This window comes from Pongo pygmaeus, chromosome 7 (assembly GCF_028885625.2).
Source record: "Pongo pygmaeus isolate AG05252 chromosome 7, NHGRI_mPonPyg2-v2.0_pri, whole genome shotgun sequence".
NCBI classification, from domain to species: Eukaryota; Metazoa; Chordata; class Mammalia; order Primates; family Hominidae; genus Pongo; species Pongo pygmaeus.
In genome coordinates this window covers 8,075,175-8,100,565 of record NC_072380.2, presented here as the reverse complement: position 1 = coordinate 8,100,565, position 25,391 = coordinate 8,075,175, and the positions used below count along the sequence as shown (strand labels likewise).

The following is a 25,391-nucleotide window of genomic DNA, read 5'->3' as shown; positions in this document are numbered from 1 at the left end:
AAGGTGGCGAGAAGGATCCACGGATGTCCCACATTAACAAAATTTCACCTTCTCATGCCGACCAACAACTGACGAGTGAAACACACCCCGGGAGAAAATAGTCAACCCAGTCCCCTGCAATAACCTCACACGCAAACCTACACGTCAACAGGTCATATTCAGAAATACACACTGAATGTCATCTACCGTGAACACAAACACACAGACAGTCCCTCCAGAGGTTGTCTGCGTTGTCCGTGTTGTACAGACAGAAACTTGGGCTCCTCATTACTTTACTTAGGATTGGCAGTGTTCGTGTTTGTGTGGGTGTGTGTGTGTTTGCGTGCGTGCTTGTGGGGGTGTGTGTGTGTGTGTGTTTGCGCACCCCTATGTGTGGGTCGGCACATCCACTGAGCTCACTGGCACAGAAGCAGAGCCCTCTTGCTGTGTTTGTTCTTCCCTTTGGATCTCCTGGTCCTCCCTTGCAGAGAAGCGAGTGTGCCAGTGTTCATGGACTCGTGATCTGTCGGGTTCGTTGAGGAGAGGTTTAGCAGGGAGCTTTGCTGTTCAGGATGGTGGTTTTTCATCCCACACTTGTATTTCGATTGATGAATCACAAGTACGTTGGGAGGCAGGGTACCTTCGACTTTTCTGACGTTGAAGTCAGGCTTGGTTTTGTTTTGCTCTTGGAGGAATTTCCAGTGGTCTAAGGTGCTTTCCTGAGTGGCCGTTTCCACCAAGTGCTCGTCCAACTCGGGTACCTGGAGGCAGGGGTCTCTCTTGAGCTCTCCTTGCGTTGCTCGCCTGTCTGTGTCTTCAGCGCCAAGGGCTCTTGCTTCCCTGCCTCTTGACACACTCTCACTGTGTCTTTCCCATTCACTCTTCTGGATGTAAAAGAGGACATAGGCCTGTTGACTCAGGACAGAAGTGATGCCAGAGGCAGTGACCTCGGCATCATCCATTTTATACCACTGGCCTTCTTGAGCTTTGACATAAGAGAAGTAATGTCCGTTGTGACAGCTCCACCCGGCGTGGACCAGCACAGCATAGAGGACATAGACAAGAGGTCCTGCGTTCTGCTGAGACACGTATGGCTGCATGTCAAGGCACTCAGGATATTGCACACTCTTGGCAAGTTTGTTGCCTGTGACATGGGAGAATCTCTTCAATACAAGGATGAGGACCTTGGCAGAAGTGTGCAAAGTTAACGTCTTGGAGGCCGGCGCCTTCTGGAGACAAAGACCACAATGATAGGCATTCTCTCCATTGAGTTCTTCGGGCTTCACCAACTGTTCCAAAGCTTGCTTCACACTCTGAGCTGCCTGGATATCCAGGGCGATGTCCAGGTAAGGGTCAAAGGTGTCTGAAATGCCCTGGCAGTGGAGACACTTGATTTGAGATCTCCAGTACCCTCCAAATATTTGGTGCATGAGGGTGGTGTCCTTAGAGTGATGATCTACCAGCTTGTGCCCGGGAAGGCATGCCTTTTTCATGGCATCCACAGTGAACATCAGAAATTCATGGGCGTCTTCCTGCTTGCCTCTATGGAAGCCAGCAGCCAATGCCCGTGAGGGCTGGATGACATGGCCAGGACGGTGGAGGGCCCGTGTGATGTGAGCTTGCATAGTACAGAGCATGCAGCCCTTGTGACCATGACAAGTTTGAGAGTGCTCCCGGGACAGCATGTAGTTGGCAAGGGGCGGTGTGTATGTCAGGCACTGCAGGGAAGCATTCACGTAGCAGGTATTTCCCATATTCTGGAGCCCAGCCCCCACCGCAGCAGGTCTCCTGCTACTCAGAGGAAGCTGCTCCCTGGGAGCAAGCTGTCTTGCCACAGGAGCCAAATCATCACAGAGGTCGACACGGGTCTCAGATGAGAGTGGTGACTTCTCAGGGAGAGAAGTCCGCTGGATTTCAGCAAAAGCTGCACCTGGCCCAGAACATGTGAGTTTTGAAAAGCGGTTCAACTGCCACTCCCCTCCCAAGCAGAGTGAGTCGTCCTCCATGTCGCCTGGAACAAGGATCACAAGGTTTTTCTGCTGGGACCGCGGGTTGCAGAAAGACGCTATCTCTTCCGAGAGGGTGTTCAAATGAGGAGCTGTCTGGCCGCATCAGCCCTTATATACCTCACCCCCACCAACCGCGAACACCCCACCCACCCATCAGGTGCGCGATAAACCAATCAAATATCAGCACTCAATTAAGGAAGGAGTCACAGGGTGTGTCCCCTTGCATTGCTGGGAATTCAACAGACACAGCCCACATCATGCTTTCCAGAACACCTGAATCCAATTACTCCTCAGGCTGATAGGCACGTAGAATACGAGTGTAACCGGGTTGGGACAGTGGCCACACACTTGCCTTATTTTAGGTAAAACAATGTCAGGGAAGAAATCTTTACCTATGAAGCCGTGTGTGTGTGCGCGCTTGTGTGTGTGTGTCCGTGTTTGTGTGTGTGTGTGTGTGTGTGTGTGTTTGTGCTGGGATGTACTTTCAAGTGTGTGCTTTTGGCAGATACCATCATCCCTTCAGCGATTGAAGGACAAGAAGTCGGAAGTGCGCTTTCTGACTGGAGAATAGTCAATGAAGTACAGTAATTAGCACAGCGTATTTTTTTTTCCTCAATAAGAAAGGAGAGATCCGTGGAATCAAACAGACCTTCCAGCGATAACCTTTCCATGCTCAGCCTATTGATTGTGTATCCGAGTGAAATTGCCTGCCAGTGGGGAACAAGACAAGTCTTTGCCTGAAATGCTCTTGTGAAAGTTAGATTCCCATATAATAAAGCATCAAGTGGTAGAAACATGCACTGAAGTTTGAAGAGATACTCAGTGCACAAAGCAGAATATGAAAGACTTTCGTGAAATCACGCAATCACCGAGAGACTAATTGATGACATTCCCCAAATTGAGGTTTACCAGAAAAGAGAAATAGTCATGACATGCTACAGTCAGCGGTTTCAGACGTCCGACGGCAGTTTAAGAAAACATGAAACAAAAGTCTTGAGATATCAGAAGGTATCCCAACTAAAACCTTTGGTTTATGAAAGAAATGATGAAAATAATAGCAACATATCTCACAGTATGGGTGGTAATATTTTCATACGTATGTGATAATGGATCAACATTTGATAGAGATGAAATAAAAAGTTCCCAATTTGACAAAAGCAAACAAGGAAAATTACACCGTAGAAAAGCCCGGGTGACGGGAGTGAGGCCCTGTCTCAAGAAGAAAGCATCGCAGAGATTGAAAAGCAGGGAGTGAATCAGAGGATTGTATAACGTTGTTAATACTGGCCCTTGTTTCAGTGGCAAAAGGCCCAAATAAGCCGTGTGTCTCACGGATTCTCGCATCAATTGTTCAGGATCTGAGATGTTGCCTCCATTTCCAGTTAGGCATTGTATGGTGGAATTGCAGTTAGCACATCTGGTGCAAAAATTTTAATGCTGACGAAGGTGGACATGTTCCCTGAGCTAAGAGGGTCAGAATTTGGGTGTGTCTTCAGGCTCTCTGGCTTACCAGGAATGGAGATCCTGGCTCTAGGGATTTTCCCAAAATGTCTCAGACAGTAAGCAACAGGGCAGAATTGAGTCCCGGCGCCAAGGCCTCGAGGTGTAAAGAAACAGCCCTGGCCTCAGGGCCCATGAAATTAGGATGATTTAAAGAAGGATGGTGGAATGAGAGGACTGTGACCTTCGGCCCCGTTTCTTTCCCTTGTCTTTTCATGGGCCAGGTGTGCTCAATCGGAAGGCTTCCTGCGCGTGATGTCGAGTGTCCTGGGGGAAGAAAGGAGCACTGTTTTGAAAGATGCTCCACAGGGAGAAAGGAGCCACCATTCTCAGGAGAATGATCCCCAGAAGCCTGAGCAATCCTGATGCCGTGGCTTCACACTAGACCCTGGAGGGTCTTATTCCTGGAGCCGGGACCTGGGCATCGGTGTCCTTTCATGCTCATAACTGATTTTGAGGGGAGCCCAATGGATAAACTGTCTGCGAGTCATTCGCATCACACTGTAGTTTTCACACACGTCACACAGAAACCCTGTTCGTGTGCACATTTGGGTGCTTGAGCAGGGTTGCACCCAAGATTCTGCGGTTCTACCGAGCCCTGGGTTGTGCACTGGACAACCTTCCTCAGGGGTTGGTCAATTCTGATCACTGCACCTAACGAGACAGGGACCATGAAACCTAATCAGCAAATACAGAAAAGGAAGTGGTCATTTCCCACAATCATTTCCACTGAAACACCACGTCGGATAAATAAGTCTGATTGCAGGACAGGGACTGGGCTTCAGAGATGCACCTTTCGCAGCTGGACGAATGACCCGGAATCTCCCCAGATGCCGTCTGTAAACACACCAAATGAGATTGATTTCAGGGCTTTCTGAATTTAGTTTCGTTGAAGACACACACTCCTGTGTGTGATTTCCTTGACTACCAATACGACTTACTTCCAAATGACTTACATGCCAGTGGGAAAATTTTCCGTTTCAACTCATTGGAATTGGACACCGTGAAACAGGCAAGTCGGTCTGTCTGTTTCCGGCGTTCTGTGGGTTCCACCAAGTGCACAAGTCCTAGGGCGCCTGAGGTCCATTCAAAAACCAGTGTAAAAACGGCGAGTCAGGGTAAGAAAGAAGAGCACCGTTCCTATCTTCCAAATGCATTCCAGTTTCCACGACTCAAGGTGGCGAGAAGGATCCACGGATGTCCCACATTAACAAAATTTCACCTTCTCATGCCGACCAACAACTGACGAGTGAAACACACCCCGGGAGAAAATAGTCAACCCAGTCCCCTGCAATAACCTCACACGCAAACCTACACGTCAACAGGTCATATTCAGAAATACACACTGAATGTCATCTACCGTGAACACAAACACACAGACAGTCCCTCCAGAGGTTGTCTGCGTTGTCCGTGTTGTACAGACAGAAACTTGGGCTCCTCATTACTTTACTTAGGATTGGCAGTGTTCGTGTTTGTGTGGGTGTGTGTGTGTTTGCGTGCGTGCTTGTGGGGGTGTGTGTGTGTGTGTGTTTGCGCACCCCTATGTGTGGGTCGGCACATCCACTGAGCTCACTGGCACAGAAGCAGAGCCCTCTTGCTGTGTTTGTTCTTCCCTTTGGATCTCCTGGTCCTCCCTTGCAGAGAAGCGAGTGTGCCAGTGTTCATGGACTCGTGATCTGTCGGGTTCGTTGAGGAGAGGTTTAGCAGGGAGCTTTGCTGTTCAGGATGGTGGTTTTTCATCCCACACTTGTATTTCGATTGATGAATCACAAGTACGTTGGGAGGCAGGGTACCTTCGACTTTTCTGACGTTGAAGTCAGGCTTGGTTTTGTTTTGCTCTTGGAGGAATTTCCAGTAGTCTAAGGTGCTTTCCTGAGTGGCCGTTTCCACCAAGTGCTCGTCCAACTCGGGTACCTGGAGGCAGGGGTCTCTCTTGAGCTCTCCTTGCGTTGCTCGCCTGTCTGTGTCTTCAGCGCCAAGGGCTCTTGCTTCCCTGCCTCTTGACACACTCTCACTGTGTCTTTCCCATTCACTCTTCTGGATGTAAAAGAGGACATAGGCCTGTTGACTCAGGACAGAAGTGATGCCAGAGGCAGTGACCTCGGCATCATCCATTTTATACCACTGGCCTTCTTGAGCTTTGACATAAGAGAAGTAATGTCCGTTGTGACAGCTCCACCCGGCGTGGACCAGCACAGCATAGAGGACATAGACAAGAGGTCCTGCGTTCTGCTGAGACACGTATGGCTGCATGTCAAGGCACTCAGGATATTGCACACTCTTGGCAAGTTTGTTGCCTGTGACATGGGAGAATCTCTTCAATACAAGGATGAGGACCTTGGCAGAAGTGTGCAAAGTTAACGTCTTGGAGGCCGGCGCCTTCTGGAGACAAAGACCACAATGATAGGCATTCTCTCCATTGAGTTCTTCGGGCTTCACCAACTGTTCCAAAGCTTGCTTCACACTCTGAGCTGCCTGGATATCCAGGGCGATGTCCAGGTAAGGGTCAAAGGTGTCTGAAATGCCCTGGCAGTGGAGACACTTGATTTGAGATCTCCAGTACCCTCCAAATATTTGGTGCATGAGGGTGGTGTCCTTAGAGTGATGATCTACCAGCTTGTGCCCGGGAAGGCATGCCTTTTTCATGGCATCCACAGTGAACATCAGAAATTCATGGGCGTCTTCCTGCTTGCCTCTATGGAAGCCAGCAGCCAATGCCCGTGAGGGCTGGATGACATGGCCAGGACGGTGGAGGGCCCGTGTGATGTGAGCTTGCATAGTACAGAGCATGCAGCCCTTGTGACCATGACAAGTTTGAGAGTGCTCCCGGGACAGCATGTAGTTGGCAAGGGGCGGTGTGTATGTCAGGCACTGCAGGGAAGCATTCACGTAGCAGGTATTTCCCATATTCTGGAGCCCAGCCCCCACCGCAGCAGGTCTCCTGCTACTCAGAGGAAGCTGCTCCCTGGGAGCAAGCTGTCTTGCCACAGGAGCCAAATCATCACAGAGGTCGACACGGGTCTCAGATGAGAGTGGTGACTTCTCAGGGAGAGAAGTCCGCTGGATTTCAGCAAAAGCTGCACCTGGCCCAGAACATGTGAGTTTTGAAAAGCGGTTCAACTGCCACTCCCCTCCCAAGCAGAGTGAGTCGTCCTCCATGTCGCCTGGAACAAGGATCACAAGGTTTTTCTGCTGGGACCGCGGGTTGCAGAAAGACGCTATCTCTTCCGAGAGGGTGTTCAAATGAGGAGCTGTCTGGCCGCATCAGCCCTTATATACCTCACCCCCACCAACCGCGAACACCCCACCCACCCATCAGGTGCGCGATAAACCAATCAAATATCAGCACTCAATTAAGGAAGGAGTCACAGGGTGTGTCCCCTTGCATTGCTGGGAATTCAACAGACACAGCCCACATCATGCTTTCCAGAACACCTGAATCCAATTACTCCTCAGGCTGATAGGCACGTAGAATACGAGTGTAACCGGGTTGGGACAGTGGCCACACACTTGCCTTATTTTAGGTAAAACAATGTCAGGGAAGAAATCTTTACCTATGAAGCCGTGTGTGTGTGCGCGCTTGTGTGTGTGTGTCCGTGTTTGTGTGTGTGTGTGTGTGTGTGTGTGTTTGTGCTGGGATGTACTTTCAAGTGTGTGCTTTTGGCAGATACCATCATCCCTTCAGCGATTGAAGGACAAGAAGTCGGAAGTGCGCTTTCTGACTGGAGAATAGTCAATGAAGTACAGTAATTAGCACAGCGTATTTTTTTTTCCTCAATAAGAAAGGAGAGATCCGTGGAATCAAACAGACCTTCCAGCGATAACCTTTCCATGCTCAGCCTATTGATTGTGTATCCGAGTGAAATTGCCTGCCAGTGGGGAACAAGACAAGTCTTTGCCTGAAATGCTCTTGTGAAAGTTAGATTCCCATATAATAAAGCATCAAGTGGTAGAAACATGCACTGAAGTTTGAAGAGATACTCAGTGCACAAAGCAGAATATGAAAGACTTTCGTGAAATCACGCAATCACCGAGAGACTAATTGATGACATTCCCCAAATTGAGGTTTACCAGAAAAGAGAAATAGTCATGACATGCTACAGTCAGCGGTTTCAGACGTCCGACGGCAGTTTAAGAAAACATGAAACAAAAGTCTTGAGATATCAGAAGGTATCCCAACTAAAACCTTTGGTTTATGAAAGAAATGATGAAAATAATAGCAACATATCTCACAGTATGGGTGGTAATATTTTCATACGTATGTGATAATGGATCAACATTTGATAGAGATGAAATAAAAAGTTCCCAATTTGACAAAAGCAAACAAGGAAAATTACACCGTAGAAAAGCCCGGGTGACGGGAGTGAGGCCCTGTCTCAAGAAGAAAGCATCGCAGAGATTGAAAAGCAGGGAGTGAATCAGAGGATTGTATAACGTTGTTAATACTGGCCCTTGTTTCAGTGGCAAAAGGCCCAAATAAGCCGTGTGTCTCACGGATTCTCGCATCAATTGTTCAGGATCTGAGATGTTGCCTCCATTTCCAGTTAGGCATTGTATGGTGGAATTGCAGTTAGCACATCTGGTGCAAAAATTTTAATGCTGACGAAGGTGGACATGTTCCCTGAGCTAAGAGGGTCAGAATTTGGGTGTGTCTTCAGGCTCTCTGGCTTACCAGGAATGGAGATCCTGGCTCTAGGGATTTTCCCAAAATGTCTCAGACAGTAAGCAACAGGGCAGAATTGAGTCCCGGCGCCAAGGCCTCGAGGTGTAAAGAAACAGCCTCAGGGCCCATGAAATTAGGATGATTTAAAGAAGGATGGTGGAATGAGAGGACTGTGACCTTCGGCCCCGTTTCTTTCCCTTGTCTTTTCATGGGCCAGGTGTGCTCAATCAGAAGGCTTCCTGCGCCTGATGTCGAGTGTCCTGGGGGAAGAAAGGAGCACTGTTTTGAAAGATGCTCCACAGGGAGAAAGGAGCCACCCTTCTCAGGAGAATGATCCCCAGAAGCCTGAGCAATCCAGATGCCGTGGCTTCACACTAGACCCTGGAGGGTCTTATTCCTGGAGCCGGGACCTGGGCATCGGTGTCCTTTCATGCTCATAACTGATTTTGAGGGGAGCCCAATGGATAAACTGTCTGCGAGTCATTCGCATCACACTGTAGTTTTCACACACGTCACACAGAAACCCTGTTCGTGTGCACATTTGGGTGCTTGAGCAGGGTTGCACCCAAGATTCTGCGGTTCTACCGAGCCCTGGGTTGTGCACTGGACAACCTTCCTCAGGGGTTGGTCAATTCTGATCACTGCACCTAACGAGACAGGGACCATGAAACCTAATCAGCAAATACAGAAAAGGAAGTGGTCATTTCCCACAATCATTTCCACTGAAACACCACGTCGGATAAATAAGTCTGATTGCAGGACAGGGACTGGGCTTCAGAGATGCACCTTTCGCAGCTGGACGAATGACCCGGAATCTCCCCAGATGCCGTCTGTAAACACACCAAATGAGATTGATTTCAGGGCTTTCTGAATTTAGTTTCGTTGAAGACACACACTCCTGTGTGTGATTTCCTTGACTACCAATACGACTTACTTCCAAATGACTTACATGCCAGTGGGAAAATTTTCCGTTTCAACTCATTGGAATTGGACACCGTGAAACAGGCAAGTCGGTCTGTCTGTTTCCGGCGTTCTGTGGGTTCCACCAAGTGCACAAGTCCTAGGGCGCCTGAGGTCCATTCAAAAACCAGTGTAAAAACGGCGAGTCAGGGTAAGAAAGAAGAGCACCGTTCCTATCTTCCAAATGCATTCCAGTTTCCACGACTCAAGGTGGCGAGAAGGATCCACGGATGTCCCACATTAACAAAATTTCACCTTCTCATGCCGACCAACAACTGACGAGTGAAACACACCCCGGGAGAAAATAGTCAACCCAGTCCCCTGCAATAACCTCACACGCAAACCTACACGTCAACAGGTCATATTCAGAAATACACACTGAATGTCATCTACCGTGAACACAAACACACAGACAGTCCCTCCAGAGGTTGTCTGCGTTGTCCGTGTTGTACAGACAGAAACTTGGGCTCCTCATTACTTTACTTAGGATTGGCAGTGTTCGTGTTTGTGTGGGTGTGTGTGTGTTTGCGTGCGTGCTTGTGGGGGTGTGTGTGTGTGTGTGTTTGCGCACCCCTATGTGTGGGTCGGCACATCCACTGAGCTCACTGGCACAGAAGCAGAGCCCTCTTGCTGTGTTTGTTCTTCCCTTTGGATCTCCTGGTCCTCCCTTGCAGAGAAGCGAGTGTGCCAGTGTTCATGGACTCGTGATCTGTCGGGTTCGTTGAGGAGAGGTTTAGCAGGGAGCTTTGCTGTTCAGGATGGTGGTTTTTCATCCCACACTTGTATTTCGATTGATGAATCACAAGTACGTTGGGAGGCAGGGTACCTTCGACTTTTCTGACGTTGAAGTCAGGCTTGGTTTTGTTTTGCTCTTGGAGGAATTTCCAGTAGTCTAAGGTGCTTTCCTGAGTGGCCGTTTCCACCAAGTGCTCGTCCAACTCGGGTACCTGGAGGCAGGGGTCTCTCTTGAGCTCTCCTTGCGTTGCTCGCCTGTCTGTGTCTTCAGCGCCAAGGGCTCTTGCTTCCCTGCCTCTTGACACACTCTCACTGTGTCTTTCCCATTCACTCTTCTGGATGTAAAAGAGGACATAGGCCTGTTGACTCAGGACAGAAGTGATGCCAGAGGCAGTGACCTCGGCATCATCCATTTTATACCACTGGCCTTCTTGAGCTTTGACATAAGAGAAGTAATGTCCGTTGTGACAGCTCCACCCGGCGTGGACCAGCACAGCATAGAGGACATAGACAAGAGGTCCTGCGTTCTGCTGAGACACGTATGGCTGCATGTCAAGGCACTCAGGATATTGCACACTCTTGGCAAGTTTGTTGCCTGTGACATGGGAGAATCTCTTCAATACAAGGATGAGGACCTTGGCAGAAGTGTGCAAAGTTAACGTCTTGGAGGCCGGCGCCTTCTGGAGACAAAGACCACAATGATAGGCATTCTCTCCATTGAGTTCTTCGGGCTTCACCAACTGTTCCAAAGCTTGCTTCACACTCTGAGCTGCCTGGATATCCAGGGCGATGTCCAGGTAAGGGTCAAAGGTGTCTGAAATGCCCTGGCAGTGGAGACACTTGATTTGAGATCTCCAGTACCCTCCAAATATTTGGTGCATGAGGGTGGTGTCCTTAGAGTGATGATCTACCAGCTTGTGCCCGGGAAGGCATGCCTTTTTCATGGCATCCACAGTGAACATCAGAAATTCATGGGCGTCTTCCTGCTTGCCTCTATGGAAGCCAGCAGCCAATGCCCGTGAGGGCTGGATGACATGGCCAGGACGGTGGAGGGCCCGTGTGATGTGAGCTTGCATAGTACAGAGCATGCAGCCCTTGTGACCATGACAAGTTTGAGAGTGCTCCCGGGACAGCATGTAGTTGGCAAGGGGCGGTGTGTATGTCAGGCACTGCAGGGAAGCATTCACGTAGCAGGTATTTCCCATATTCTGGAGCCCAGCCCCCACCGCAGCAGGTCTCCTGCTACTCAGAGGAAGCTGCTCCCTGGGAGCAAGCTGTCTTGCCACAGGAGCCAAATCATCACAGAGGTCGACACGGGTCTCAGATGAGAGTGGTGACTTCTCAGGGAGAGAAGTCCGCTGGATTTCAGCAAAAGCTGCACCTGGCCCAGAACATGTGAGTTTTGAAAAGCGGTTCAACTGCCACTCCCCTCCCAAGCAGAGTGAGTCGTCCTCCATGTCGCCTGGAACAAGGATCACAAGGTTTTTCTGCTGGGACCGCGGGTTGCAGAAAGACGCTATCTCTTCCGAGAGGGTGTTCAAATGAGGAGCTGTCTGGCCGCATCAGCCCTTATATACCTCACCCCCACCAACCGCGAACACCCCACCCACCCATCAGGTGCGCGATAAACCAATCAAATATCAGCACTCAATTAAGGAAGGAGTCACAGGGTGTGTCCCCTTGCATTGCTGGGAATTCAACAGACACAGCCCACATCATGCTTTCCAGAACACCTGAATCCAATTACTCCTCAGGCTGATAGGCACGTAGAATACGAGTGTAACCGGGTTGGGACAGTGGCCACACACTTGCCTTATTTTAGGTAAAACAATGTCAGGGAAGAAATCTTTACCTATGAAGCCGTGTGTGTGTGCGCGCTTGTGTGTGTGTGTCCGTGTTTGTGTGTGTGTGTGTGTGTGTGTGTGTTTGTGCTGGGATGTACTTTCAAGTGTGTGCTTTTGGCAGATACCATCATCCCTTCAGCGATTGAAGGACAAGAAGTCGGAAGTGCGCTTTCTGACTGGAGAATAGTCAATGAAGTACAGTAATTAGCACAGCGTATTTTTTTTTCCTCAATAAGAAAGGAGAGATCCGTGGAATCAAACAGACCTTCCAGCGATAACCTTTCCATGCTCAGCCTATTGATTGTGTATCCGAGTGAAATTGCCTGCCAGTGGGGAACAAGACAAGTCTTTGCCTGAAATGCTCTTGTGAAAGTTAGATTCCCATATAATAAAGCATCAAGTGGTAGAAACATGCACTGAAGTTTGAAGAGATACTCAGTGCACAAAGCAGAATATGAAAGACTTTCGTGAAATCACGCAATCACCGAGAGACTAATTGATGACATTCCCCAAATTGAGGTTTACCAGAAAAGAGAAATAGTCATGACATGCTACAGTCAGCGGTTTCAGACGTCCGACGGCAGTTTAAGAAAACATGAAACAAAAGTCTTGAGATATCAGAAGGTATCCCAACTAAAACCTTTGGTTTATGAAAGAAATGATGAAAATAATAGCAACATATCTCACAGTATGGGTGGTAATATTTTCATACGTATGTGATAATGGATCAACATTTGATAGAGATGAAATAAAAAGTTCCCAATTTGACAAAAGCAAACAAGGAAAATTACACCGTAGAAAAGCCCGGGTGACGGGAGTGAGGCCCTGTCTCAAGAAGAAAGCATCGCAGAGATTGAAAAGCAGGGAGTGAATCAGAGGATTGTATAACGTTGTTAATACTGGCCCTTGTTTCAGTGGCAAAAGGCCCAAATAAGCCGTGTGTCTCACGGATTCTCGCATCAATTGTTCAGGATCTGAGATGTTGCCTCCATTTCCAGTTAGGCATTGTATGGTGGAATTGCAGTTAGCACATCTGGTGCAAAAATTTTAATGCTGACGAAGGTGGACATGTTCCCTGAGCTAAGAGGGTCAGAATTTGGGTGTGTCTTCAGGCTCTCTGGCTTACCAGGAATGGAGATCCTGGCTCTAGGGATTTTCCCAAAATGTCTCAGACAGTAAGCAACAGGGCAGAATTGAGTCCCGGCGCCAAGGCCTCGAGGTGTAAAGAAACAGCCCTGGCCTCAGGGCCCATGAAATTAGGATGATTTAAAGAAGGATGGTGGAATGAGAGGACTGTGACCTTCGGCCCCGTTTCTTTCCCTTGTCTTTTCATGGGCCAGGTGTGCTCAATCAGAAGGCTTCCTGCGCCTGATGTCGAGTGTCCTGGGGGAAGAAAGGAGCACTGTTTTGAAAGATGCTCCACAGGGAGAAAGGAGCCACCCTTCTCAGGAGAATGATCCCCAGAAGCCTGAGCAATCCAGATGCCGTGGCTTCACACTAGACCCTGGAGGGTCTTATTCCTGGAGCCGGGACCTGGGCATCGGTGTCCTTTCATGCTCATAACTGATTTTGAGGGGAGCCCAATGGATAAACTGTCTGCGAGTCATTCGCATCACACTGTAGTTTTCACACACGTCACACAGAAACCCTGTTCGTGTGCACATTTGGGTGCTTGAGCAGGGTTGCACCCAAGATTCTGCGGTTCTACCGAGCCCTGGGTTGTGCACTGGACAACCTTCCTCAGGGGTTGGTCAATTCTGATCACTGCACCTAACGAGACAGGGACCATGAAACCTAATCAGCAAATACAGAAAAGGAAGTGGTCATTTCCCACAATCATTTCCACTGAAACACCACGTCGGATAAATAAGTCTGATTGCAGGACAGGGACTGGGCTTCAGAGATGCACCTTTCGCAGCTGGACGAATGACCCGGAATCTCCCCAGATGCCGTCTGTAAACACACCAAATGAGATTGATTTCAGGGCTTTCTGAATTTAGTTTCGTTGAAGACACACACTCCTGTGTGTGATTTCCTTGACTACCAATACGACTTACTTCCAAATGACTTACATGCCAGTGGGAAAATTTTCCGTTTCAACTCATTGGAATTGGACACCGTGAAACAGGCAAGTCGGTCTGTCTGTTTCCGGCGTTCTGTGGGTTCCACCAAGTGCACAAGTCCTAGGGCGCCTGAGGTCCATTCAAAAACCAGTGTAAAAACGGCGAGTCAGGGTAAGAAAGAAGAGCACCGTTCCTATCTTCCAAATGCATTCCAGTTTCCACGACTCAAGGTGGCGAGAAGGATCCACGGATGTCCCACATTAACAAAATTTCACCTTCTCATGCCGACCAACAACTGACGAGTGAAACACACCCCGGGAGAAAATAGTCAACCCAGTCCCCTGCAATAACCTCACACGCAAACCTACACGTCAACAGGTCATATTCAGAAATACACACTGAATGTCATCTACCGTGAACACAAACACACAGACAGTCCCTCCAGAGGTTGTCTGCGTTGTCCGTGTTGTACAGACAGAAACTTGGGCTCCTCATTACTTTACTTAGGATTGGCAGTGTTCGTGTTTGTGTGGGTGTGTGTGTGTTTGCGTGCGTGCTTGTGGGGGTGTGTGTGTGTGTGTGTTTGCGCACCCCTATGTGTGGGTCGGCACATCCACTGAGCTCACTGGCACAGAAGCAGAGCCCTCTTGCTGTGTTTGTTCTTCCCTTTGGATCTCCTGGTCCTCCCTTGCAGAGAAGCGAGTGTGCCAGTGTTCATGGACTCGTGATCTGTCGGGTTCGTTGAGGAGAGGTTTAGCAGGGAGCTTTGCTGTTCAGGATGGTGGTTTTTCATCCCACACTTGTATTTCGATTGATGAATCACAAGTACGTTGGGAGGCAGGGTACCTTCGACTTTTCTGACGTTGAAGTCAGGCTTGGTTTTGTTTTGCTCTTGGAGGAATTTCCAGTAGTCTAAGGTGCTTTCCTGAGTGGCCGTTTCCACCAAGTGCTCGTCCAACTCGGGTACCTGGAGGCAGGGGTCTCTCTTGAGCTCTCCTTGCGTTGCTCGCCTGTCTGTGTCTTCAGCGCCAAGGGCTCTTGCTTCCCTGCCTCTTGACACACTCTCACTGTGTCTTTCCCATTCACTCTTCTGGATGTAAAAGAGGACATAGGCCTGTTGACTCAGGACAGAAGTGATGCCAGAGGCAGTGACCTCGGCATCATCCATTTTATACCACTGGCCTTCTTGAGCTTTGACATAAGAGAAGTAATGTCCGTTGTGACAGCTCCACCCGGTGTGGACCAGCACAGCATAGAGGACATAGACAAGAGGTCCTGCGTTCTGCTGAGACACGTATGGCTGCATGTCAAGGCACTCAGGATATTGCACACTCTTGGCAAGTTTGTTGCCTGTGACATGGGAGAATCTCTTCAATACAAGGATGAGGACCTTGGCAGAAGTGTGCAAAGTTAACGTCTTGGAGGCCGGCGCCTTCTGGAGACAAAGACCACAATGATAGGCATTCTCTCCATTGAGTTCTTCGGGCTTCACCAACTGTTCCAAAGCTTGCTTCACACTCTGAGCTGCCTGGATATCCAGGGCGATGTCCAGGTAAGGGTCAAAGGTGTCTGAAATGCCCTGGCAGTGGAGACACTTGATTTGAGATCTCCAGTACCCTCCAAATATTTGGTGCATGAGGGTGGTGTCCTTAGAGTGATGATCTACCAGCTTGTGCCCGGGAAGGCATGCCTTTTTCATGGCATCCACAGTGAACATCAGAAATTCATGGGCGTCTTCCTGCTTGCCTCTATGGAAGCCAGCAGCCAATGCCCGTGAGGGCTGGATGACATGGCCAGGACGGTGGAGGGCCCGTGTGATGTGAGCTTGCATAGTACAGAGCATGCAGCCCTTGTGACCATGACAAGTTTGAGAGTGCTCCCGGGACAGCATGTAGTTGGCAAGGGGCGGTGTGTATGTCAGGCACTGCAGGGAAGCATTCACGTAGCAGGTATTTCCCATATTCTGGAGCCCAGCCCCCACCGCAGCAGGTCTCCTGCTACTCAGAGGAAGCTGCTCCCTGGGAGCAAGCTGTCTTGCCACAGGAGCCAAATCATCACAGAGGTCGACACGGGTCTCAGATGAGAGTGGTGACTTCTCAGGGAGAGAAGTCCGCTGGATTTCAGCAAAAGCTGCACCTGGCCCAGAACATGTGAGTTTTGAAAAGCGGTTCAACTGCCACTCCCCTCCCAAGCAGAGTGAGTCGTCCTCCATGTCGCCTGGAACAAGGATCACAAGGTTTTTCTGCTGGGACCGCGGGTTGCAGAAAGACGCTATCTCTTCCGAGAGGGTGTTCAAATGAGGAGCTGTCTGGCCGCATCAGCCCTTATATACCTCACCCCCACCAACCGCGAACACCCCACCCACCCATCAGGTGCGCGATAAACCAATCAAATATCAGCACTCAATTAAGGAAGGAGTCACAGGGTGTGTCCCCTTGCGTTGCTGGGAATTCAACAGACACAGCCCACATCATGCTTTCCAGAACACCTGAATCCAATTACTCCTCAGGCTGATAGGCACGTAGAATACGAGTGTAACCGGGTTGGGACAGTGGCCACACACTTGCCTTATTTTAGGTAAAACAATGTCAGGGAAGAAATCTTTACCTATGAAGCCGTGTGTGTGTGCGCGCTTGTGTGTGTGTGTCCGTGTTTGTGTGTGTGTGTGTGTGTGTGTGTGTGTGTTTGTGCTGGGATGTACTTTCAAGTGTGTGCTTTTGGCAGATACCATCATCCCTTCAGCGATTGAAGGACAAGAAGTCGGAAGTGCGCTTTCTGACTGGAGAATAGTCAATGAAGTACAGTAATTAGCACAGCGTATTTTTTTTTCCTCAATAAGAAAGGAGAGATCCGTGGAATCAAACAGACCTTCCAGCGGTAACCTTTCCATGCTCAGCCTATTGATTGTGTATCCGAGTGAAATTGCCTGCCAGTGGGGAACAAGACAAGTCTTTGCCTGAAATGCTCTTGTGAAAGTTAGATTCCCATATAATAAAGCATCAAGTGGTAGAAACATGCACTGAAGTTTGAAGAGATACTCAGTGCACAAAGTAGAATGTGAAAGACTTTCGTGAAATCACGCAATCACCGAGAGACTAATTGATGACATTCCCCAAATTGAGGTTTACCAGAAAAGAGAAATAGTCATGACATGCTACAGTCAGCGGTTTCAGACGTCCGACGGCAGTTTAAGAAAACATGAAACAAAAGTCTTGAGATATCAGAAGGTATCCCAACTAAAACCTTTGGTTTATGAAAGAAATGATGAAAATAAAAGCAACATATCTCACAGTATGGGTGGTAATATTTTCATACGTATGTGATAATGGTTCAACATTTGATAGAGATGAAATAAAAAGTTCCCAATTTGACAAAAGCAAACAAGGAAAATTATACCGTAGAAAAGCCCGGGTGACGGGAGTGAGGCCCTGTCTCAAGAAGAAAGCATCGCAGAGATTGAAAAGCAGGGAGTGAATCAGAGGATTGTATAACGTTGTTAATACTGGCCCTTGTTTCAGTGGCAAAAGGCCCAAATAAGCCGTGTGTCTCACGGATTCTCGCATCAATTGTTCAGGATCTGAGATGTTGCCTCCATTTCCAGTTAGGCATTGTATGGTGGAATTGCAGTTAGCACATCTGGTGCAAAAATTTTAATGCTGACGAAGGTGGACATGTTCCCTGAGCTAAGAGGGTCAGAATTTGGGTGTGTCTTCAGGCTCTCTGGCTTACCAGGAATGGAGATCCTGGCTCTAGGGATTTTCCCAAAATGTCTCAGACAGTAAGCAACAGGGCAGAATTGAGTCCCGGCGCCAAGGCCTCGAGGTGTAAAGAAACAGCCCTGGCCTCAGGGCCCATGAAATTAGGATGATTTAAAGAAGGATGGTGGAATGAGAGGACTGTGACCTTCGGCCCCGTTTCTTTCCCTTGTCTTTTCATGGGCCAGGTGTGCTCAATCAGAAGGCTTCCTGCGCGTGATGTCGAGTGTCCTGGGGGAAGAAAGGAGCACTGTTTTGAAAGATGCTCCACAGGGAGAAAGGAGCCACCATTCTCAGGAGAATGATCCCCAGAAGCCTGAGCAATCCTGATGCCGTGGCTTCACACTAGACCCTGGAGGGTCTTATTCCTGGAGCCGGGACCTGGGCATCGGTGTCCTTTCATGCTCATAACTGATTTTGAGGGGAGCCCAATGGATAAACTGTCTGCGAGTCATTCGCATCACACTGTAGTTTTCACACACGTCACACAGAAACCCTGTTCGTGTGCACATTTGGGTGCTTGAGCAGGGTTGCACCCAAGATTCTGCGGTTCTACCGAGCCCTGGGTTGTGCACTGGACAACCTTCCTCAGGGGTTGGTCAATTCTGATCACTGCACCTAACGAGACAGGGACCATGAAACCTAATCAGCAAATACAGAAAAGGAAGTGGTCATTTCCCACAATCATTTCCACTGAAACACCACGTCGGATAAATAAGTCTGATTGCAGGACAGGGACTGGGCTTCAGAGATGCACCTTTCGCAGCTGGACGAATGACCCGGAATCTCCCCAGATGCCGTCTGTAAACACACCAAATGAGATTGATTTCAGGGCTTTCTGAATTTAGTTTCGTTGAAGACACACACTCCTGTGTGTGATTTCCTTGACTACCAATACGACTTACTTCCAAATGACTTACATGCCAGTGGGAAAATTTTCCGTTTCAACTCATTGGAATTGGACACCGTGAAACAGGCAAGTCGGTCTGTCTGTTTCCGGCGTTCTGTGGGTTCCACCAAGTGCACAAGTCCTAGGGCGCCTGAGGTCCATTCAAAAACCAGTGTAAAAACGGCGAGTCAGGGTAAGAAAGAAGAGCACCGTTCCTATCTTCCAAATGCATTCCAGTTTCCACGACTCAAGGTGGCGAGAAGGATCCACGGATGTCCCACATTAACAAAATTTCACCTTCTCATGCCGACCAACAACTGACGAGTGAAACACACCCCGGGAGAAAATAGTCAACCCAGTCCCCTGCAATAACCTCACACGCAAACCTACACGTCAACAGGTCATATTCAGAAATACACACTGAATGTCATCTACCGTGAACACAAACACACAGACAGTCCCTCCAGAGGTTGTCTGCGTTGTCCGTGTTGTACAGACAGAAACTTGGGCTCCTCATTACTTTACTTAGGATTGGCAGTGTTCGTGTTTGTGTGGGTGTGTGTGTGTTTGCGTGCGTGCTTGTGGGGGTGTGTGTGTGTGTGTGTTTGCGCACCCCTATGTGTGGGTCGGCACATCCACTGAGCTCACTGGCACAGAAGCAGAGCCCTCTTGCTGTGTTTGTTCTTCCCTTTGGATCTCCTGGTCCTCCCTTGCAGAGAAGCGAGTGTGCCAGTGTTCATGGACTCGTGATCTGTCGGGTTCGTTGAGGAGAGGTTTAGCAGGGAGCTTTGCTGTTCAGGATGGTGGTTTTTCATCCCACACTTGTATTTCGATTGATGAATCACAAGTACGTTGGGAGGCAGGGTACCTTCGACTTTTCTGACGTTGAAGTCAGGCTTGGTTTTGTTTTGCTCTTGGAGGAATTTCCAGTGGTCTAAGGTGCTTTCCTGAGTGGCCGTTTCCACCAAGTGCTCGTCCAACTCGGGTACCTGGAGGCAGGGGTCTCTCTTGAGCTCTCCTTGCGTTGCTCGCCTGTCTGTGTCTTCAGCGCCAAGGGCTCTTGCTTCCCTGCCTCTTGACACACTCTCACTGTGTCTTTCCCATTCACTCTTCTGGATGTAAAAGAGGACATAGGCCTGTTGACTCAGGACAGAAGTGATGCCAGAGGCAGTGACCTCGGCATCATCCATTTTATACCACTGGCCTTCTTGAGCTTTGACATAAGAGAAGTAATGTCCGTTGTGACAGCTCCACCCGGCGTGGACCAGCACAGCATAGAGGACATAGACAAGAGGTCCTGCGTTCTGCTGAGACACGTATGGCTGCATGTCAAGGCACTCAGGATATTGCACACTCTTGGCAAGTTTGTTGCCTGTGACATGGGAGAATCTCTTCAATACAAGGATGAGGACCTTGGCAGAAGTGTGCAAAGTTAACGTCTTGGAGGCCGGCGCCTTCTGGAGACAAAGACCACAATGATAGGCATTCTCTCCATTGAGTTCTTCGGGCTTCACCAACTGTTCCAAAGCTTGCTTCACACTCTGAGCTGCCTGGATATCCAGGGCGATGTCCAGGTAAGGGTCAAAGGTGTCTGAAATGCCCTGGCAGTGGAGACACTTGATTTGAGATCTCCAGTACCCTCCAAATATTTGGTGCATGAGGGTGGTGTCCTTAGAGTGATGATCTACCAGCTTGTGCCCGGGAAGGCATGCCTTTTTCATGGCATCCACAGTGAACATCAGAAATTCATGGGCGTCTTCCTGCTTGCCTCTATGGAAGCCAGCAGCCAATGCCCGTGAGGGCTGGATGACATGGCCAGGACGGTGGAGGGCCCGTGTGATGTGAGCTTGCATAGTACAGAGCATGCAGCCCTTGTGACCATGACAAGTTTGAGAGTGCTCCCGGGACAGCATGTAGTTGGCAAGGGGCGGTGTGTATGTCAGGCACTGCAGGGAAGCATTCACGTAGCAGGTATTTCCCATATTCTGGAGCCCAGCCCCCACCGCAGCAGGTCTCCTGCTACTCAGAGGAAGCTGCTCCCTGGGAGCAAGCTGTCTTGCCACAGGAGCCAAATCATCACCGAGGTCGACACGGGTCTCAGATGAGAGTGGTGACTTCTCAGGGAGAGAAGTCCGCTGGATTTCAGCAAAAGCTGCACCTGGCCCAGAACATGTGAGTTTTGAAAAGCGGTTCAACTGCCACTCCCCTCCCAAGCAGAGTGAGTCGTCCTCCATGTCGCCTGGAACAAGGATCACAAGGTTTTTCTGCTGGGACCGCGGGTTGCAGAAAGACGCTATCTCTTCCGAGAGGGTGTTCAAATGAGGAGCTGTCTGGCCGCATCAGCCCTTATATACCTCACCCCCACCAACCGCGAACACCCCACCCACCCATCAGGTGCGCGATAAACCAATCAAATATCAGCACTCAATTAAGGAAGGAGTCACAGGGTGTGTCCCCTTGCGTTGCTGGGAATTCAACAGACACAGCCCACATCATGCTTTCCAGAACACCTGAATCCAATTACTCCTCAGGCTGATAGGCACGTAGAATACGAGTGTAACCGGGTTGGGACAGTGGCCACACACTTGCCTTATTTTAGGTAAAACAATGTCAGGGAAGAAATCTTTACCTATGAAGCCGTGTGTGTGTGCGCGCTTGTGTGTGTGTGTCCGTGTTTGTCTGTGTGTGTGTGTGTGTGTGTGTGTGTTTGTGCTGGAATGTACTTTCAAGTGTGTGCTTTTGGCAGATACCATCATCCCTTCAGCGATTGAAGGACAAGAAGTCGGAAGTGCGCTTTCTGACTGGAGAATAGTCAATGAAGTACAGTAATTAGCACAGCGTATTTTTTTTTCCTCAATAAGAAAGGAGAGATCCGTGGAATCAAACAGACCTTCCAGCGATAACCGTTCCATGCTCAGCCTATTGATTGTGTATCCGAGTGAAATTGCCTGCCAGTGGGGAACAAGACAAGTCTTTGCCTGAAATGCTCTTGTGAAAGTTAGATTCCCATATAATAAAGCATCAAGTGGTAGAAACATGCACTGAAGTTTGAAGAGATACTCAGTGCACAAAGCAGAATGTGAAAGACTTTCGTGAAATCACGCAATCACCGAGAGACTAATTGATGACATTCCCCAAATTGAGGTTTACCAGAAAAGAGAAATAGTCATGACATGCTACAGTCAGCGGTTTCAGACGTCCGACGGCAGTTTAAGAAAACATGAAACAAAAGTCTTGAGATATCAGAAGGTATCCCAACTAAAACCTTTGGTTTATGAAAGAAATGATGAAAATAAAAGCAACATATCTCACAGTATGGGTGGTAATATTTTCATACGTATGTGATAATGGATCAACATTTGATAGAGATGAAATAAAAAGTTCTCAATTTGACAAAAGCAAACAAGGAAAATTATACCGTAGAAAAGCCCGGGTGACGGGAGTGAGGCCCTGTCTCAAGAAGAAAGCATCGCAGAGATTGAAAAGCAGGGAGTGAATCAGAGGATTGTATAACGTTGTTAATACTGGCCCTTGTTTCAGTGGCAAAAGGCCCAAATAAGCCGTGTGTCTCACGGATTCTCGCATCAATTGTTCAGGATCTGAGATGTTGCCTCCATTTCCAGTTAGGCATTGTATGGTGGAATTGCAGTTAGCACATCTGGTGCAAAAATTTTAATGCTGACGAAGGTGGACATGTTCCCTGAGCTAAGAGGGTCAGAATTTGGGTGTGTCTTCAGGCTCTCTGGCTTACCAGGAATGGAGATCCTGGCTCTAGGGATTTTCCCAAAATGTCTCAGACAGTAAGCAACAGGGCAGAATTGAGTCCCGGCGCCAAGGCCTCGAGGTGTAAAGAAACAGCCCTGGCCTCAGGGCCCATGAAATTAGGATGATTTAAAGAAGGATGGTGGAATGAGAGGACTGTGACCTTCGGCCCCGTTTCTTTCCCTTGTCTTTTCATGGGCCAGGTGTGCTCAATCAGAAGGCTTCCTGCGCCTGATGTCGAGTGTCCTGGGGGAAGAAAGGAGCACTGTTTTGAAAGATGCTCCACAGGGAGAAAGGAGCCACCCTTCTCAGGAGAATGATCCCCAGAAGCCTGAGCAATCCAGATGCCGTGGCTTCACACTAGACCCTGGAGGGTCTTATTCCTGGAGCCGGGACCTGGGCATCGGTGTCCTTTCATGCTCATAACTGATTTTGAGGGGAGCCCAATGGATAAACTGTCTGCGAGTCATTCGCATCACACTGTAGTTTTCACACACGTCACACAGAAACCCTGTTCGTGTGCACATTTGGGTGCTTGAGCAGGGTTGCACCCAAGATTCTGCGGTTCTACCGAGCCCTGGGTTGTGCACTGGACAACCTTCCTCAGGGGTTGGTCAATTCTGATCACTGCACCTAACGAGACAGGGACCATGAAACCTAATCAGCAAATACAGAAAAGGAAGTGGTCATTTCCCACAATCATTTCCACTGAAACACCACGTCGGATAAATAAGTCTGATTGCAGGACAGGGACTGGGCTTCAGAGATGCACCTTTCGCAGCTGGACGAATGACCCGGAATCTCCCCAGATGCCGTCTGTAAACACACCAAATGAGATTGATTTCAGGGCTTTCTGAATTTAGTTTCGTTGAAGACACACACTCCTGTGTGTGATTTCCTTGACTACCAATACGACTTACTTCCAAATGACTTACATGCCAGTGGGAAAATTTTCCGTTTCAACTCATTGGAATTGGACACCGTGAAACAGGCAAGTCGGTCTGTCTGTTTCCGGCGTTCTGTGGGTTCCACCAAGTGCACAAGTCCTAGGGCGCCTGAGGTCCATTCGAAAACCAGTGTAAAAACGGCGAGTCAGGGTAAGAAAGAAGAGCACCGTTCCTATCTTCCAAATGCATTCCAGTTTCCACGACTCAAGTTGGCGAGAAGGATCCACGGATGTCCCACATTAACAAAATTTCACCTTCTCATGCCGACCAACAACTGACGAGTGAAACACACCCCAGGAGAAAATAGTCAACCCAGTCCCCTGCAATAACCTCACACGCAAACCTACACGTCAACAGGTCATATTCAGAAATACACACTGAATGTCATCTACCGTGAACACAAACACACAGACAGTCCCTCCAGAGGTTGTCTGCGTTGTCCGTGTTGTACAGACAGAAACTTGGGCTCCTCATTACTTTACTTAGGATTGGCAGTGTTCGTGTTTGTGTGGGTGTGTGTGTGTTTGCGTGCGTGCTTGTGGGTGTGTGTGTGTGTGAGTTTGCGCACCCCTATGTGTGGGTCGGCACATCCACTGAGCTCACTGGCACAGAAGCAGAGCCCTCTTGCTGTGTTTGTTCTTCCCTTTGGATCTCCTGGTCCTCCCTTGCAGAGAAGCGAGTGTGCCAGTGTTCATGGACTCGTGATCTGTCGGGTTCGTTGAGGAGAGGTTTAGCAGGGAGCTTTGCTGTTCAGGATGGTGGTTTTTCATCCCACACTTGTATTTCGATTGATGAATCACAAGTACGTTGGGAGGCAGGGTACCTTCGACTTTTCTGACGTTGAAGTCAGGCTTGGTTTTGTTTTGCTCTTGGAGGAATTTCCAGTGGTCTAAGGTGCTTTCCTGAGTGGCCGTTTCCACCAAGTGCTCGTCCAACTCGGGTACCTGGAGGCAGGGGTCTCTCTTGAGCTCTCCTTGCGTTGCTCGCCTGTCTGTGTCTTCAGCGCCAAGGGCTCTTGCTTCCCTGCCTCTTGACACACTCTCACTGTGTCTTTCCCATTCACTCTTCTGGATGTAAAAGAGGACATAGGCCTGTTGACTCAGGACAGAAGTGATGCCAGAGGCAGTGACCTCGGCATCATCCATTTTATACCACTGGCCTTCTTGAGCTTTGACATAAGAGAAGTAATGTCCGTTGTGACAGCTCCACCCGGCGTGGACCAGCACAGCATAGAGGACATAGACAAGAGGTCCTGCGTTCTGCTGAGACACGTATGGCTGCATGTCAAGGCACTCAGGATATTGCACACTCTTGGCAAGTTTGTTGCCTGTGACATGGGAGAATCTCTTCAATACAAGGATGAGGACCTTGGCAGAAGTGTGCAAAGTTAACGTCTTGGAGGCCGGCGCCTTCTGGAGACAAAGACCACAATGATAGGCATTCTCTCCATTGAGTTCTTCGGGCTTCACCAACTGTTCCAAAGCTTGCTTCACACTCTGAGCTGCCTGGATATCCAGGGCGATGTCCAGGTAAGGGTCAAAGGTGTCTGAAATGCCCTGGCAGTGGAGACACTTGATTTGAGATCTCCAGTACCCTCCAAATATTTGGTGCATGAGGGTGGTGTCCTTAGAGTGATGATCTACCAGCTTGTGCCCGGGAAGGCATGCCTTTTTCATGGCATCCACAGTGAACATCAGAAATTCATGGGCGTCTTCCTGCTTGCCTCTATGGAAGCCGGCAGCCAATGCCCGTGAGGGCTGGATGACATGGCCAGGACGGTGGAGGGCCCGTGTGATGTGAGCTTGCATAGTACAGAGCATGCAGCCCTTGTGACCATGACAAGTTTGAGAGTGCTCCCGGGACAGCATGTAGTTGGCAAGGGGCGGTGTGTATGTCAGGCACTGCAGGGAAGCATTCACGTAGCAGGTATTTCCCATATTCTGGAGCCCAGCCCCCACCGCAGCAGGTCTCCTGCTACTCAGAGGAAGCTGCTCCCTGGGAGCAAGCTGTCTTGCCACAGGAGCCAAATCATCACAGAGGTCGACACGGGTCTCAGATGAGAGTGGTGACTTCTCAGGGAGAGAAGTCCGCTGGATTTCAGCAAAAGCTGCACCTGGCCCAGAACATGTGAGTTTTGAAAAGCGGTTCAACTGCCACTCCCCTCCCAAGCAGAGTGAGTCGTCCTCCATGTCGCCTGGAACAAGGATCACAAGGTTTTTCTGCTGGGACCGCGGGTTGCAGAAAGACGCTATCTCTTCCGAGAGGGTGTTCAAATGAGGAGCTGT

At 49.2% G+C, this 25,391-nt stretch overlaps 5 protein-coding genes across 5 annotated transcripts; all 5 read right to left on the bottom strand.

The window, feature by feature from the left end:
* Positions 1-345: 345 nt before the first annotated feature.
* On the bottom strand, positions 346-2,892 carry LOC134740085 (ubiquitin carboxyl-terminal hydrolase 17-like protein 22). Its single transcript, XM_063669444.1, has one exon. It carries the CDS (start codon positions 1,983-1,985, stop codon positions 396-398), a length of 1,590 nt encoding a protein of 529 aa, XP_063525514.1. The 5' UTR covers positions 1,986-2,892; the 3' UTR covers positions 346-395.
* Positions 2,893-3,701: 809 nt separating this feature from the next.
* LOC129043216 (ubiquitin carboxyl-terminal hydrolase 17-like protein 6) lies at positions 3,702-6,647 on the bottom strand. The gene is made up of 4 exons (XM_054499948.2): positions 5,282-6,647; positions 4,445-4,564; positions 4,081-4,166; positions 3,702-3,755 (listed from the first exon to the last, which is right to left on the bottom strand). Exons 1-4 carry the CDS (start codon positions 6,645-6,647, stop codon positions 3,702-3,704), a joined length of 1,626 nt encoding a protein of 541 aa, XP_054355923.2.
* A 2,278-nt stretch (positions 6,648-8,925) lies between these two features.
* LOC129043214 (ubiquitin carboxyl-terminal hydrolase 17-like protein 6) lies at positions 8,926-11,303 on the bottom strand. Its single transcript, XM_054499947.2, has 3 exons — positions 9,938-11,303; positions 9,101-9,220; positions 8,926-8,981 (listed from the first exon to the last, which is right to left on the bottom strand). The coding sequence occupies exons 1-3, from the start codon at positions 11,301-11,303 to the stop codon at positions 8,926-8,928; spliced, it is 1,542 nt and encodes a 513-aa protein (XP_054355922.2).
* A 2,284-nt stretch (positions 11,304-13,587) lies between these two features.
* LOC129043213 (putative ubiquitin carboxyl-terminal hydrolase 17-like protein 23) lies at positions 13,588-15,965 on the bottom strand. Its single transcript, XM_063669421.1, has 4 exons — positions 15,423-15,965; positions 14,600-14,720; positions 13,763-13,882; positions 13,588-13,643 (listed from the first exon to the last, which is right to left on the bottom strand). Exons 1-4 carry the CDS (start codon positions 15,963-15,965, stop codon positions 13,588-13,590), a joined length of 840 nt encoding a protein of 279 aa, XP_063525491.1.
* A 7,740-nt stretch (positions 15,966-23,705) lies between these two features.
* Positions 23,706-25,295, bottom strand: LOC129043211 (ubiquitin carboxyl-terminal hydrolase 17-like protein 22). Its single transcript, XM_054499944.2, has one exon. It carries the CDS (start codon positions 25,293-25,295, stop codon positions 23,706-23,708), a length of 1,590 nt encoding a protein of 529 aa, XP_054355919.1.
* Positions 25,296-25,391: the final 96 nt, after the last annotated feature.